At 39.7% G+C, this 15,257-nt stretch overlaps 1 protein-coding gene across 1 annotated transcript in view; it reads right to left on the bottom strand.

Moving 5' to 3' along the window:
- Positions 1 to 2,879: 2,879 nt before the first annotated feature.
- The window catches only part of TMC1 (transmembrane channel like 1), a 138,420-nt gene continuing 126,042 nt past the window's right edge, over positions 2,880 to 15,257 (bottom strand). Inside the window, exons 15-20 of the mRNA XM_080574292.1 lie at positions 13,692 to 13,759; positions 11,977 to 12,216; positions 11,285 to 11,410; positions 7,794 to 7,872; positions 7,562 to 7,697; positions 2,880 to 6,625 (exon numbers count right to left, since the gene is read on the bottom strand). Coding sequence (XP_080430418.1) covers positions 6,357 to 6,625; positions 7,562 to 7,697; positions 7,794 to 7,872; positions 11,285 to 11,410; positions 11,977 to 12,216; positions 13,692 to 13,759 — 918 coding nt within the window. The 3' untranslated portion in view covers positions 2,880 to 6,356. The remainder of the gene's footprint in view (positions 6,626 to 7,561; positions 7,698 to 7,793; positions 7,873 to 11,284; positions 11,411 to 11,976; positions 12,217 to 13,691; positions 13,760 to 15,257) is intronic.

The raw sequence follows: 15,257 nt of genomic DNA on the forward strand, positions 1-15,257 counted from the left end.
GGCCTTCTTGGCCACCTGGGCACACTGCTGGCTCATATTCAGCCGACTATCAACCAATACTCCCAGGTCCCTCTCGGCCAGGCAGCTTTCCAGCCACTCATCTCCCAGCCTGTAGCTCTGCTTGGGGTTGTTGCGCCCCAGGTGCAGGACCCGGCACTTGGCCTTGTTGAACTTCATACAGTTGACCTCAGCCCATCGCTCCAGCCTATCCAGATCCTCCTGCAGAGCCTTCCTGCCCTCGAGCAGATCGACACACGCACTTAGCTTGGTGTCATCTGCAAACTTACTGAGGGTGCACTGGACGCCCTCATCCAGATCATCGATAAAGATATTAAAGAGGACCGGCCCCAGTACTGAGCCCTGGGGGACACCACTAGTGACCAGCCTCCAACCAGATTTGACTCCATTCACCACAACTCTCTGAGCCCGGCTATCCAGCCGGTTTCTAACCCAGCGAAGCGTACGCCAGTCCAAGCCCCGAGCAGCCAGTTTCTTGAGGAGAATATTGTGGGGAACTGTGTCAAAAGCCTTACTGAGGTCAAGGTAAACCACATCCACAGCCTTTCCCTCATCCACCAAGCACGTCACTTGGTCATAGAAGGAGATCAGGTTCGTCAAGCAGGACCCGCCTTTCATAAACCCATGCTGACTGGGCCTGATCGCCTGCTTGCCCTGCAAGTGCCGCGTGATGACCCTCAAGATAATCTGCTCCATGAGCTTTCCCGGCACTGAGGTCAAACTGACAGGCCTATAGTTCCCCGGGTCTGCCCTGCGGCCCTTCTTATAGATGGGCGTCACATTGGCTAGCCGCCAGTCAACTGGGACCTCCCCCGATAGCCAGGACTGCCGATAAATGATGGTAAGCGGCTCGGCCAGCTCCTCCGCCAGTTCTTTCAGTACCCTCGGGTGCATCCCATCCGGCCCCATCGACTTGCGCACATCCAAGCTCCGTAGCAGGTCGCCAACCATTTCCTCATGGATAGCGAAGGCCACGTCCTGCTCCCCGTCCCCTTCCACCAGCTCAAGGCACTGGGTATCCAGAGAACAACCGGTATTGCCGCTAAAGACTGAGGCAAAGGCGGCATTAAGCACCTCAGCCTTTTCCTCATCCTTAGTAACTAGGTTTCCCTTCGCATCCAGTAAAGGATGGAGATTCTCCTTAGTCCTCCGTTTCACGTTGATATATTTGTAAAAGGATTTTTTGTTGTCTTTAACGGCAGTAGCCAGGTTGAGCTCCAGATGAGCTTTGGCCTTTCTAATTTTCTCCCTGCACAGCCTCGCTACATCCTTGTAGTCCTCCTCAGTGGCCCGCCCTTTTTTCCAAAGATTATAAACCCTCTTTTTTCTGCTAAGCACAAGCCGCAACTCTCTGTTGAGCCAGGCCGGTCTTCTTCCACGCCGGCTCGTCTTTGGACACGTGGGGACGGACCGCTCCTGTGCCATCACGATTTCCTTCTTGAGGAGCGCCCAGCCTTCCTGGACTCCTCTGCCCTTCAGAACCGCCTCCCAAGGGACTCGGCCAACCAGCGTCCTGAGCAGCTCAAAGTCAGCCCTCCGGAAGTCCAAGACAGCAGTTTTACTGGTCCCCTTCCTGGCCTCGCCAAGAATAGAGAACTCTACCATTTCGTGGTCACTCTGCCCAAGACAGTTTGCGACCACCACATCTCCCACCAGTCCTTCTCTGTTTGTGAAGAGAAGGTCTAGCGGGGCACCACCCCTGGTAGGTTCGCTGACCAGCTGCGTCAGGAAGCTATCTCCCACGCTCTCCAGAAACCTCCTAGACTGCTTTCTCTGTGCCGTGTTGTGTTTCCAGGATATGTCCGGGAAGTTGAAGTCCCCCACGAGGACAAGCGCCGACGATTTTGCAACTTCTGTCAGTTGCCTATAAAACTCCTCATCCGTCTCCTCATCCTGGTTCGGCGGTCTATAACAGACCCCGACCAGGAAGTTAGCCTTGCCGGCCTTCCCGCGGATCCTAACCCACAGGGACTCAACCTTATCATTCCCAGCCTGGAGTTCCACAACATCAACATCAAAAGATTCTCTAATGTAGAGAGCCACGCCACCACCCCCTCTGTGCTGCCTGTCCCTCCTGAAGAGCCGATAGCTAGGCATTGCAGCACTCCAGTCGTGGGAGTGGTCCCACCACGTCTCCGTGATGGCAACCAAGTCGTAGCCTGCCTGCTGCACAATGGCTTCCAGCTCCTCCTGTTTGTTACCCATGCTGCGTGCATTAGTGTAGATGCACTTCAGCTGGGCCATCGCCATGTTATGAAAAGTCCTATCTCCCACTTGCTGTGAATTCAGTCTGAATTCATTCAACAGAAAAAAAAAAAAAAAAAAAAGACAAATAGAAGGGAGATGTAGTCAATAATTATATTTTACAGTAATTATAATTTGCACAGGTCAGTGAGAAATTACATCTTTGGCAGGGCTTCAAGATATTTTGAAAGCTGCTCTGTAATAATATGGTAATATGGGGAAAAAAAATATTATACAGAAAATTATATGAAATGCTCAGCCAAAGTGCTGTGAAAACAGCATGTAAATTGTGCAGGGGAAGACATGGGGTGTGGGAAGATACACCGAGCCCTGACTTCACTGAAAGTAATTTGATAATAAAGCTCTGAGGTATCGTTAGCACAATTTGCTGGTCGTTAGCACAATTTGCTAGTCTGACAACATAGAAGAAAGAAAATGTTATGCGTTCCAACTGAAAACAAAATATATTCTGTCTCTATGAGCAAGATCATTGTGCACTATTTGAATCAAAGTATTATTCGTGTTATTAAGAGTATTTGTTACCTGTTCAGCACGGTACAAGACTCAAATAGAGGAGTAGAAATGTGAGTAAGAGGATGGACGTTGCATAAGGTGTTTTTAAAATTTATTATTATTATTATCATTAATAATAATAATAATAATATGATGATGATGATGATGATGATGAAGATAATGTAGTTGAATTGAAAGACAATATATAGAAGGGATGCACCTTGAATACTGTGTTCAGTTTTTCACCCCTGACCACAAGGTCATTGAGCTGCTGGAGTGTGTCCAAAGAAGGGCAATGAAGTTGGTGAGGGTCTAGAGAACAAGTCTTATGAGGGAGTTGAGGTTGTTTTGATTGGAGAAAAGAAGGCTCAGGGGGACCTTACTGTATTTTACCTTAAAGGAGTTTGTAACAAGGTGGGGATCCGGCTCTTCTCCTAAGCACCAAGTGATAAGATGAGGGGAAATGGAGTCATGTTGTGCCAGGTGAGGTTTAGGTTAGATATTAGGATAAGTTTCTTTACTGAAATGGTTGTGTGGCATTGGAACATGTTGCCCAGGGAAGTGGTTGAGTCACCATCCCTGGAGGTCTTCAAGAAATGTAGAAATTGGTACCATGGTTTAGTGGTGGACTTGTTAGTACTAGGTTAAAGGATAGACTAGATGATCTGAGAGGTCTTTTCCAAACTGAATGCTTTTGCAATTCTATGATGGAGAAAGGCTGCACAGAAAGGAAATATGACTTTAAATCTCATCACACAAAATCCTTGTAACTATTTTGAAGTTACTTTTATGGAGTAAACAGCATGTTTTCTTAAAGGTAGGTTTAGTTTTGGAGATTGCAACATGTAATATAAGATCTTGTCTCCTATATTCATTTTATTTTATTAATAATATGGTAGGCAATTAAACAGAAAAAAAAATCTAGAAAGCTCTAAAAGCACAGCTTCATAAAGCACAGAAAGGCCTTTACTTGGAAGTACCAATGAATAAGAATAAATATTTTGTTTTCATTCACAGCCATTTGATGCTGATTACAAGACGTGAGCAACATCTATCCATGTTATTGTTATACATGTTAGAGCTATCACACGCTAATTGCTGCCTACACAGATGCATTCCAAGAAGGCATTTATTGTTGAAAATCAATACAGCATACAGGTCTAACAGAAAGGTTTTCAGAATAATTTCAACTGTTAGATTCTTGTCTATGTTTCTTTCCCATTCATGATACAAAACAATTCTGCAGAATAAAATACCAAGCCAACTAATACTGATTAAGCCTTTAATGCCCAAAGAAAATTTTGACTCCTAAAAGAACTAGGAATCCTTATTAAGGCCAGTGTATGTGGAATAAACCTCTCCCTATGTTTCATGGAACCAGACTTCATCATAACCAGTTTGCCACTGTAATTTATTCCAGCAACTTTGAAAAACTTTGTTCTATATTTTATCCTCTTGATGGATCACCAGGCCACAAAGTGTCTTTAAAATTAGTTTCTTCACACATTCTACAAAGCAGGCTGCAATCCATAGTCTTGATTTTTGCTAGCATCTCTTTTTTTCTAAGCAATATCCAGTATTTTCTTATGAAATGTCTGTTGCTGTTAACAAAAACTCTCTAAGCTAATCAGTGTCTCATTACAGACATTTCCCAGTTTGTAGGGAAATATGTGTCTTAAAACCATGGATGAGGCACAGTCCTAGAGCACTGGGGTGTAGATTGACTTTGATGAAACTACTCACAATCTTATATGTTTCTAGGCTAAAAATACACTCAGTTTAAATGTTAGACATATTGGAAAAAATATTTTAATATTCCACTTAAAAACAGTTTGAATTACTGTACCTTTTCAACCTATCTTATCAAACCTCATCTCCAAAAGATGAAATGATTTGCACTGCTCCTAGCTGCACTTTGTCTAATTTACATTACAAGACCCACTGCACCACAGATGCAGATATGTCTTAGGATCCAATCTTAACCCATTTGTCCATTCATTTAGTAGCAATGCATAGCATTCATTTAGTAGCAATGCGCTTCCAGTCTGTTTGCTAAGAAAGACCTTCTCTTGTAGTTGCTACAAGACCTTCTCTTGTAGTTGTAGTTCTCTTGATTTGGCTAGCAGTACTTTGTATTCATATGCAGAGCGATAGTGCTGGTACTGGCTAAAGGTCTGGTTGATCTAATATCTTATCTCCAGCTGATAGCAGATGCTTTTGGAAGCAGAACAAGAGTCAAGTATAAAGTTAACTTTCCCTTGGTATATCCTCCTAGTATTTGGCAACTGATTTAAAGACTGCTTGAGCTGGAAATTGCATCTGGATGACTGTGTTTTATAGGGATACACAGCTTATACTGATTTAAAATAAACCTTTTTCAATAGGTCCTATAATCCGATTACATGGACTTTTATTTATTTATTTTTGTGACATCACAGACTTGTCATATACTGAGATAAGATTATTTTTTTCTACTGTTCAAAATGGACACATATTATATAGAAGGCCACCAATGGAATTACATTTCTTTTTTATAAGACAGTCTGTTGGCTGCTTTGTTGTTATTCATCTTGTGAGTCTTAAAACAAATATCAAGTCACAATTTCTGGACAATGAATATAAAAATATAGCTGTCTCATTGGAATTAGTAACAACAGCACATGGACCTGTATTTATTCTGTGTGTCCACTAGACCTATCATACAAAGGATCTGTTCCATCCTGAACTCTATAGAGGTCAATACAAAATGACACCAATAAAACCACAGAGCAGATTGTATAGCACGTGTTCTTCTGCAGTAACAGGTAACTGTGTGCAATAACAAATCCTGGTGAGTGTTTAGGCAAAAATATTGCATAACATTATTACCTTTATTCCTCAAATTCACTTTTTGCATAAGAAATATCTTCACCACTTTGATTATTATTTTTTATTTGTTTATTTTTAGTCCTTCTGAATATGGTAAAATTCTTTATTGTTGTATTGACTAAAAGCACTACTGTAATAGCAGTTAAATTTTCTTCATAGCAACAAGCAAAATATTGTTTCTCTTTTACCTTTAAAATACTTTCCCAAAGACTTTAGAGGTAATCATCCATCTTTTGAAGAAATCCCCGTTTTGCCATGTACAACCTGAACTCTTTGGAAAAACTTATCTCACCAGCAGAAGACAAGCTATATGCAGTTTTTAAGTACAACTGACTCCAATACACTGTAAGAATTTTTGTTTTCAGTGAACACTTCTGAGGAAAAGGAAAAGCTCTTAAGTACACACTTTCAAGCTTTTAAGAAAATAAGCAACTAAATACAAAATAATTTTCATTCTTCTAACAAATGTCTCCCAGTAAATATCCTTAAGTATAGTAACCTAGCGACACAGATAACACATTTTTGCAATGTATTCAAACACAAGCAGACAGAAGTAATATTTTCTCATAGAAACTTTTATGCAGATGAAGATTTATAATTAACACAATGGAGTTCTGCACTTTAAGGAGTTTGTTTGGGGCAACACCACTCTTGCCTTCCTCGGTGTCCTTCACCATATCACAAAACACAAAAGAGAATTATGGACAGCCTCCTTATCTGTAGTGGGGCGGGCCCCTGGGCATTCCTGGCTGGGCCCCTGGAAAGTGTGGGAGTCCAGGTGGATAGCCTGGTGTTGAAAACCCCCAAGGTCCTGGTGGCCGTGTCACAGCAATGGGTGGGGGAAGAAGGTTTCCTCCTCTGTTCTGCATTGGATGGTGACCATTTGGGGCAGAGCCTGGATTCTGGAGTGTCTGAGAGGAACTTGCTTCCTGTAGCTGACCCATTTTCTTTGCTTCATTGCCACTCTGTCCTTGCTTGTTATCTGAAATGTATTAGGAGAACAGAGTTACAGAATGAAAACGCAGAACAGAAATTCTCTATGAGGGAAAGGCTGAAGCACCTTGTCCACAACAGCATATGATGGAAGGTCTGGGAGCCACCACACCAACAGTCTGAAATGAGGGACAATGCGACTTCATGATCCTTGCACCATATTTTCTCTCCAGTTCTTTCTGAAAGGTCCCAACAAAGAGAAGTAGAAGTATTTCCCAAGTAGCTAAATTCATTGGCAAGAAGATATCATCTATAAATGGTGATGAAGGTCAGCAGTTCCAAAATAAAAGAGGCAGGTTTTGAGGCTGTAGACATGCCTTCCATGTGGTTCTTCCACAGATCGTCATCCCTAATCTGCATTTCTCTGCTAGGCTTAATCTATACTGATTGTATGGCATGCACGATTGGGAAAGACTAGTAATATTCAGAGGGGAGGAAACAGTCTGTAAAATCCTTATGGACCAATTGAAACCTGCCTGACCAAGTTAGGCTTTCTGATGAGGGTTATTACCACACTGTCCTCTCACTACACCTTCTGCCATTGAACCTTGGCACAGAAGGCATATGCTGTCCTCAGCTGTTCAGGATGAAAGAAGTATCAGGATGAAAGAAATATCAGCAGGATGCATTTTTTTTTTTTAATGATTTGTTATTGGATAGGAGGGATCACTGACATTCAGACAAGGTTGTGACACGTTCTACTAGTTTTATTACTTTGATAAAAGGTGTTGCCTGTTGTGGAGTGATGTTACAGCATTTCTGAAATTAGCCAAAGGAAGAAAAATGGACTGGATACTAGGCTAATACTTGTCATTCTGTGAACATCTTTCAAGAAATTATGGCAAAGGAAGCAGATAAGACAGTGAACAACACTGGTATGGAATACAAGTATATCTCATCTTGAGAAATTAAAAACTGTCCTTACCTTGATTTGGAGTAGATTCATCTTGCTTGCTTCCTTTTTGCTTTCTCTGTGGTGGTTCTGTCTCAAATGGATTTTCCTCTTGTTCATTTGATTTTTGTGCCTTTTGTTTATTTCTTCTTTTATTTTCTTCTGCTTGCTAATGATGGGGAAATAGAGAAGGCATCTTTCAGTAACCTGAATGTCTTCTCTAATAATTAGTAAAGCCAAAATTCAACAATTCTTTATTCCTTACACTTTGTAGCTTCTTTTTAAGTTCCAAGTTAGCTTCCTTGTAGGATTTGGATGTAGCATTGAGATAATAAATACTCAGGCTAAATTTCAAGAAAAAGAATGCATCTTGTTAGATAATGATTTAAAGACTTCCTATAGCAATAACTACAACTGTGCTAATATCAAATCTGTATTTTTCCTTGTTCATCATGCTTAAGCACTAGTAGTATTTTGACAGTGAGTGGATAATGTGTTTCCTCAGAGTATGAAGAAGGTACTCATTTCAAGGTATGTGTGTGGGGAGGAACAGAAATAAATTATTCTGTCTTTTATACTCTACATTCACTCTTATGGTTGCTAAGGTAGCTCAATTAAGCTATGTGTTCATTGCTATGATGGGTGTTTCATTGAATAGTTTATAAAAGTTAATTAACTTGTACGACACACTTTAAAAATTAGTAAACTATATTTATAAAATCTTTTGAAGTAATACAAAATTCACAGACAAAGACATAGGCAAAGCAGAGACGTTTAATGCCTTCTTTGCCGCCGTCTTCAACGCTGATGATGGACTTCGGGATCCAGGGTGCCCTGAGCTGGAGGACCAAGATGGTGGGAATGATAAACTCCCAACCGACCCTGAACGTGTGCGGGATTTGCTGCTCCACCTGGATCCATACAAGTCCATGGGTCCAGATGAGATTCATCCCAGGGTGCTTAAAGAGCTGGCTGATGTCATCACAGGACCTCTCTCAATTATTTTTCAGCTGTCTTGGGAATCTGGAGAGGTCCCAGTAGACTGGAAGCTGGCAAATGTTGTACCAATTTTCAAGAAGGGCAAGAAAGAAGACCCTAGAAATTACAGGCCTGTCAGTCTCACATCAGTGCCTGGGAAAATTATGGAGAAGATAATCCTTGAAGTTATTGAAGAGCACCTGGGGGACAATGCAGTCATTGGTCCCAGCCAACATGGGTTCACGAGGGGTAGGTCCTGCCTAACAAATTTGATTTCCTTTTATGATAAGATCACCCATCTAGTCAGTCAAGGGAAACAGAAACCAGCTGATGTGATCTTTTTGGACATCAGCAAAGCTTTTGACACAGTTTCCCATAGGATCCTACTGGACAGAACGTCCAGCATACACCTAAATAAAAACATCATCCGATGGGTGAGCAATTGGCTGATGGGCAGGGCTTAAAGGGTTTTGGTAAATGGGGCCACACCAGGTTGGCAGATGGTCACTAGTGGGATCCCTCAAGGCTCCATTTTAGGGCCAGTCCTCTTCAGTGTTTTCAAAAACAATTTGAATGTAGGACTAGAAGGTGTTTTGAGCAAATTTGCCAACGACACCAAACTTGGAGGAGCTGTTGACTCTCCTGAGGGTGAAAAAGCCTTGCAGAGAGATCTGGACAGATTGGAGAGCTGGGCGATCACCAACCATGTTAAGTTTAATAAGAGCAAGTGCCGGGTCCTGCACCTTGGAAGGGGCAACCCTGGTTATACGTACAGACTGGGGGAGGAGAAGCTGGAGAGCAGCCCTGCAGAGAGGGATCTGGGGGTTTCGATTTGTAGCAAGCTGAACAATAGCCATCAGTGTGCCCTGGCTGCCAGGAGGGCCAATTGTATCCTGGGGTGCATCAAGCACAGCATCGCTAGTTGGTTGAGGGAACTGATTGTCCCACTCTACTCTGCACTGGTGTGGCCTCACTTCAAGTACTGTGTGCAGTTCTGGGCACCACAATGCAAAAAGGATGTAAAACTGTTGGAGTGTGTCCAGAGAAGGGCTACAAAGATGGTGATGGGCCTAGAGGGGAAGAAATATGAGGAGCGGCTGAGGTCACTTGGCCTGTTCAGCCTGGAAAAGAGGAGGCTGAGGGGAGACCTCATCACGGTCTACAGCTTCGTCACAAGGGGGAGCGGAGGGGCAGGCGCCGACCTATTCTCTTTAATCACCAGCGGTAGGACCCACGGGAATGGTGTCAAGCTGAGGCAGGGGAGGTTGAGGCTGGATATCAGGAAGAGGTTCTTCACTGAGAGGGTGGTTGCACACAGGAACAGGCTCCCCAGGGAATTAGTCACTGCACCAAGCCTTTTGGAGTTTAAGGAGCGTTTGGACTGTGCACTTAGTCACATGGTCTAAAATTTTGGGTAGACCTGTGTGGTGCCAGGAGTTGGACTCGATGATCCTTATGGGTCCCTTCCAACTCAGGATATTCTATGATTCTATGATTCTATAAATAGGCAAAGTCAAATACTTCTATGAGAATAGCCAAAACCGTAAGTTTTAATTTTTGTTCTAAATTTGGTTACACTTTTCAATATATTGCATTATTTTTGTGATAACTCTATGAAATTAGTATTTTTTACTCTCATGATTTAATTAGAGAAATTCTGATATGAAACCCTTTGTTAATCAGTAAGTAATTAATCTTCATTTGCTGCTGACTCTGCTTTGCCTGATTTTGCCTTGTATTTTCCTTTTTTTTTTTTCTTTCTCATTTATATTTTGGTATTTTTGTCTTGGATCTTTGCAGTATAGGAATACTACTCGGAAAAAAATAAGTAAAAGGTAACCCCATATTTCAGAGGACATTCCAGTCTTTTTGTTTTTCTAGCTAATGGTTAAATGGAACAAAATGTTAAGTGAATCTTGGTAAAATTTCATCTCAGAATTTCATTTTGCTCACATAAAGTATTTTGCAATTTGTATTATATTCTGTAATATTCTATATATTTCTTGGCAATTCTACAATGCAGGGTTAAATCCAAGCTCATTTCTACCTAGAATTAGCTTTTAGTTCAGCAGTATGCAAAAATTGTGATATACATGAGCAGTAGTTTAAAATGTCTTTATGAAGAAGGACTCAATATAGTTTTTGAGAAAGACTACTCAGGGGTCATTATTCTTTAAGTGACTTATGAAAAATCCCTACTAGCCTTGTTCCATAAGAAGGAATAGGACTCGAGGTGATTTTAGGCAGTTGAGATTGGAACATCTCCATAGTATATTTCTAACACCCTCTCTCCCTCTAGTCCCGACAACATAAGGTACATCAAGGAAAGGCACAGGCACTCAAGACCAAGCTCACTGAAAGTTAATGAGAAATAGCTCTGCTTTACGACAGTCACTGTTCTGTGAGTTTTCTACTGAACTTGCTAAGGATTTATGACATGTTGTTCTGTCTACTGAACAAGCTGATCAAGGTCACAACAACATCAGATCCCATAGACTTTTGCATTTAAATAGTTTTGTCGTTATGGTAGCAAGAGCAAAAAAATGTAAAAAAAAAAAAAAAAAAAAGCTGAAAACAGCTGAACAAAACAGAGATCACCTTTTGTGCAGAGACACATTAATTATGTTCAACTAAAAGACCTAAATTCTTAAAGTCCCTCACCATGGGGGAATCAATACCATATTTAATTAGATATGCATGCAGTAAAGATTCAGAAGGAAAGAAACTGATCAGACCTTTCATTAAGGATTAAGTTTTCAGTTAATATTCTATACGTACACCATCAGTAATATAAAAGGTAGGATAAGTCCAGGGTTAGAGGCATAGCCAAATACCTTCCCAAACCAAGAAGGGAAGTCATGCTCCAGAGTTTCTGATATGACTTCAAACATTCTAGTTTTCCCACTGTTAAACAGAAAATGTGACAATATATCATATCCAAATATTTTAGCAATGCCAATTCAGTATTATGAATATATGAGTTAATAACATCACACCAAATCAGGGAAAAAGTCAAAAAAATACGTTAGCATTATTTAAAACATAAAACTCTGAAACTACCTTTAGTTAAAACAGGATTTACGTATTTTAAGGAGAAAAATAGACACCAACATTTTAATCTCAACAGGCTGTAGAGGCATAATAAAGCACTGATATACTCCTTAAGAATAATTTCTGATTTAGAGAAGTAATAACAAATGTTTACATCACAGCTAATCAAAAGAAAAGGCTTTCTGTTCTACAATTCAGAAAAATAATTTAAAAAAAAAAAAACAGGAAACTTTTTAAAATAATTAACCAGTTTTATAGGATTCCAACTTCAATGATTATCCATAATGAGAAACGTCACATAATTAAACACTCAACCTAGCAAGTGCTAATAGTTATAAAGGAAAATCCTTTTCATTACTGGATAATTCACTGTGATTTGATGTGGTATTAACAATAGGTGGATGTAAAATGTAAAATACCTGAAAGGACCGCAGTCAAAAGATGGTGGGATGGAGACTATGGTGTACACAGCAGGCAGTGTGGAGAGAAAGAGAATGAAAAGCAACATGGCCATGTAGAAGTTGTTTGATCTGGAAGCTTTGAAGACCCTCTCCTGGGGGACATTGCAACACATCACTGCCCAGCACTGCAGGTACATTGAAGTGTGGAGGCGGAACACATTAATTGCTGGCAGACATGGAGCGTAAAAAGACCCCATCCTAGAAAAACAAATAAACAAACAAACACCTTGTAGTAGGACTTCTGCCTAAATATGATACCTATTTCCCACTCTGGTGTGCTTTGCAACATCACTGTGTGCACTGTTTTTCTTAAAATCCTATTTATTTTATTTTTTATTTTTTTTTACTGGTGTTGCCTCTTCTTGCTTTAAGAAGAACTGGAGGCATACAGAAAGAATTCTCCATATGTACTTTTTGTTTCAAAGCTCCAAAATTATCTTTCTCTGTGAATGAGATAATCACTTAATGAAACGTTACTCCCTCTTACTTTGTACCATTAGTTCATGAAGCATCTGTCATGTGTTTCATTTAAAAAAAAAAGACAGAAAAAAAAAAGTAACCCAAAATCTAGGTGTTACTGAAATAATCTAGATTATTCTTTATTATTTTTCTTAGTATATTAGTACCATTTTAGGAAGATTATTTTTGCTAAATTGACATTTATTTTACTTCTGTTACTATGGTTATTTACTGCCTTATTCCAATGAACTTATTGATTCTGCTAAATGTCATATTTTTTTCCTTATTTTCTACAGTTGCATGGTTATGACACAGAAGCAGTTGGGACCATTTTATTTTTATCTGACCATGTTTCCTGTGCCATGATGACTGAAGAGCAGTTATTTTTAACTGCCTGGCCAAATGGTACAGATAGCAGGAATCTACTTTTTCCTTTATCATTGTTCAACTGATCAGGGCTGGGTCACCTTGCTTCTGGGTGACTCTTTTTCTCTTTATAAAATAGGGGAAAAAAAATCTGTGTGGTTGGAAACATCCCTGTAAGTATAGAGATGTCATGTCAGAGTATATGATATTAATATCTCTTCTTCCTCTTTCCACATATCTTCAATTAAAAGAGATGGCAAAGGATTGGTGGTCTATGAAGGCAGAGACCTAATGGCCCTATTTCTTAACCACAAAGAAATCAGTTGTAAAATACTCTACAAGTTCAGCAAGTTCAAACTCTAGGTAATTTATGGATATTGCCAAAATTTGTATGTATAACTTAAAAAACATGGTAGACAAATTCTTGCCAATAGGTTATCAATATGGAGAAGACTTGCAAATGAACTGCATTTCAGTCACTTTGTGAGAACAAATAATGAAAGAGCCTTTGTAAGTGTACTCTCTCTCTCATCTCAGAAAACAAACGCACACATATGTACGTCTCATCCTTTCTAGTTCTGTGGCAGTGCCAGCTCACCAGCTGCAACTGAAACTCTTTTCATTCCGTTTCAGATCTGCGAAACCTGATGCATCTGGTCCCATGATTTTAGCTCAGAAATAGCTTAGAAATTGTCCCACTGATTCCACTGTACCAGCATCTGATATATATTGCTTCACACTGTCATCAGACTAAAACAATGAGACAGGATCCTCATTTCACAGATGCTGATAAATCCTGCAGTCCTGTGGAGAATGCTGACACAAGAGACACACTTTGCCACACCTACCAGATCATGCCTTGGTTAAAGATCAGTCCCAGCACATTCCCACTTATGTCAAACTCTGAATACGATGGCTGAAAGAAATAACACAAATTTGTTCATTAGACTTGCACAAAAGGTTTTAAGATGACTTATGCTAGATTAAAATTGTCACTTCCAACAGCAGCAGAATAATGGTATTGTATTGTAAAGGCTCTTGTTGCATATTATCAGTGAATCATGAAATAAATAAATAAGACTCAAGGCCAACAGATAGACTTTAATACTGGTTGCAGAATTTTACTGAGAACACTGAATTTGAGCAATGACTGAAATGCACACGTTATTTTGTAGGCAGGTTTCTGTGCATATGTACCAGAATAAACATTTCTGGTAAGAAACTGGCTCCAAAATTTTGGTTTACATTAAAATTTATTATTCAAACATATTATCCATTGAGTTTTACATTGTCACAATCTTTTGCTTAATAAACTGTCTTGGAAGAAAGAGTTATACTACAACATAGCTGGTGACATGCACGATTCACCAAGTGGGTGGTCAAAAAGATCATGAATGATGATCCAGGTATTAATTACAGGGACAACTGACATGGGGAGTAATGGGCTTGAGGTACAAAACCAACTATTTCCTTGAGTCTGAATCAAAACAAAGATATTCTGTTAAAATTAACAAATTAAAGTCATAACTACAAATTATAATATGTTGGGATATTTGGAGCTTCTACACTCTTTCTGCCTAGTTTTATGTATATATATATATATGTATGTATATATATACATGCATATACAGATATCTGCATGTACGTTTACAACAAATTGCTCTATTTATATTGTGTGTACTTATGAATTGTCTTCTATGCAAGGAAAGATTAAATACACCTTCAACTAAGTATTAATTACTAATTATTAATAAAGTAAGATTAAATAGTATTCAACTTGAAAAACAGTTGAATAAGGGGAGCTCTTTAGAATCATTCTTACATAATGCCAAATAAAAGTTTCATTGTTTCATTAACAGTTAAGTGGTTTCTACAGCAGCAATGGTATCTATCAGATAAGCTGTCTTTGCAGAAAATGAAGGAAAGCTCAGGATGATCTTTCAAATTAAAGACTATCAATAATATAGAAAATCTGGGTATGGCTCATTGGAAGATTCCTTGTTCATTGTAAGCTCTAATGGTGTAAAGAGTATGGAAAATTGACACAAGTAGTTCTGTAAGATCAATTTCCTTTCTTTTATTTATTTTTGTTTTGCATGCAAATCAGCACAGTTTCTAGGCTGTAGCACTGACTCTGATTCCTTATGTATCTTCACACCCTTTACTTGAGCTACTAGTAGCACTTTTTCTGTACAACAACAGTATGCCCATCATACACTACTAGCAAATGTGTAATTGGCACTTTGAGAACAGTAATATAACATGGAAATAAGGTGTCCCCTCACTGCTGACCAATCAGTCCATGGCTTCTCTTAACAGTGGTTAAACCCTTGTGTATGGGCTGTAAGGTTCACACTCACTACTTAATACTTCTCTGTACATTTTTTACTCTGTATAGAAACATAGAATCATAG

This window comes from Anser brachyrhynchus (assembly GCF_964034855.1).
Source record: "Anser brachyrhynchus genome assembly, chromosome: Z".
NCBI lineage: Eukaryota > Metazoa > Chordata > Aves > Anseriformes > Anatidae > Anser > Anser brachyrhynchus.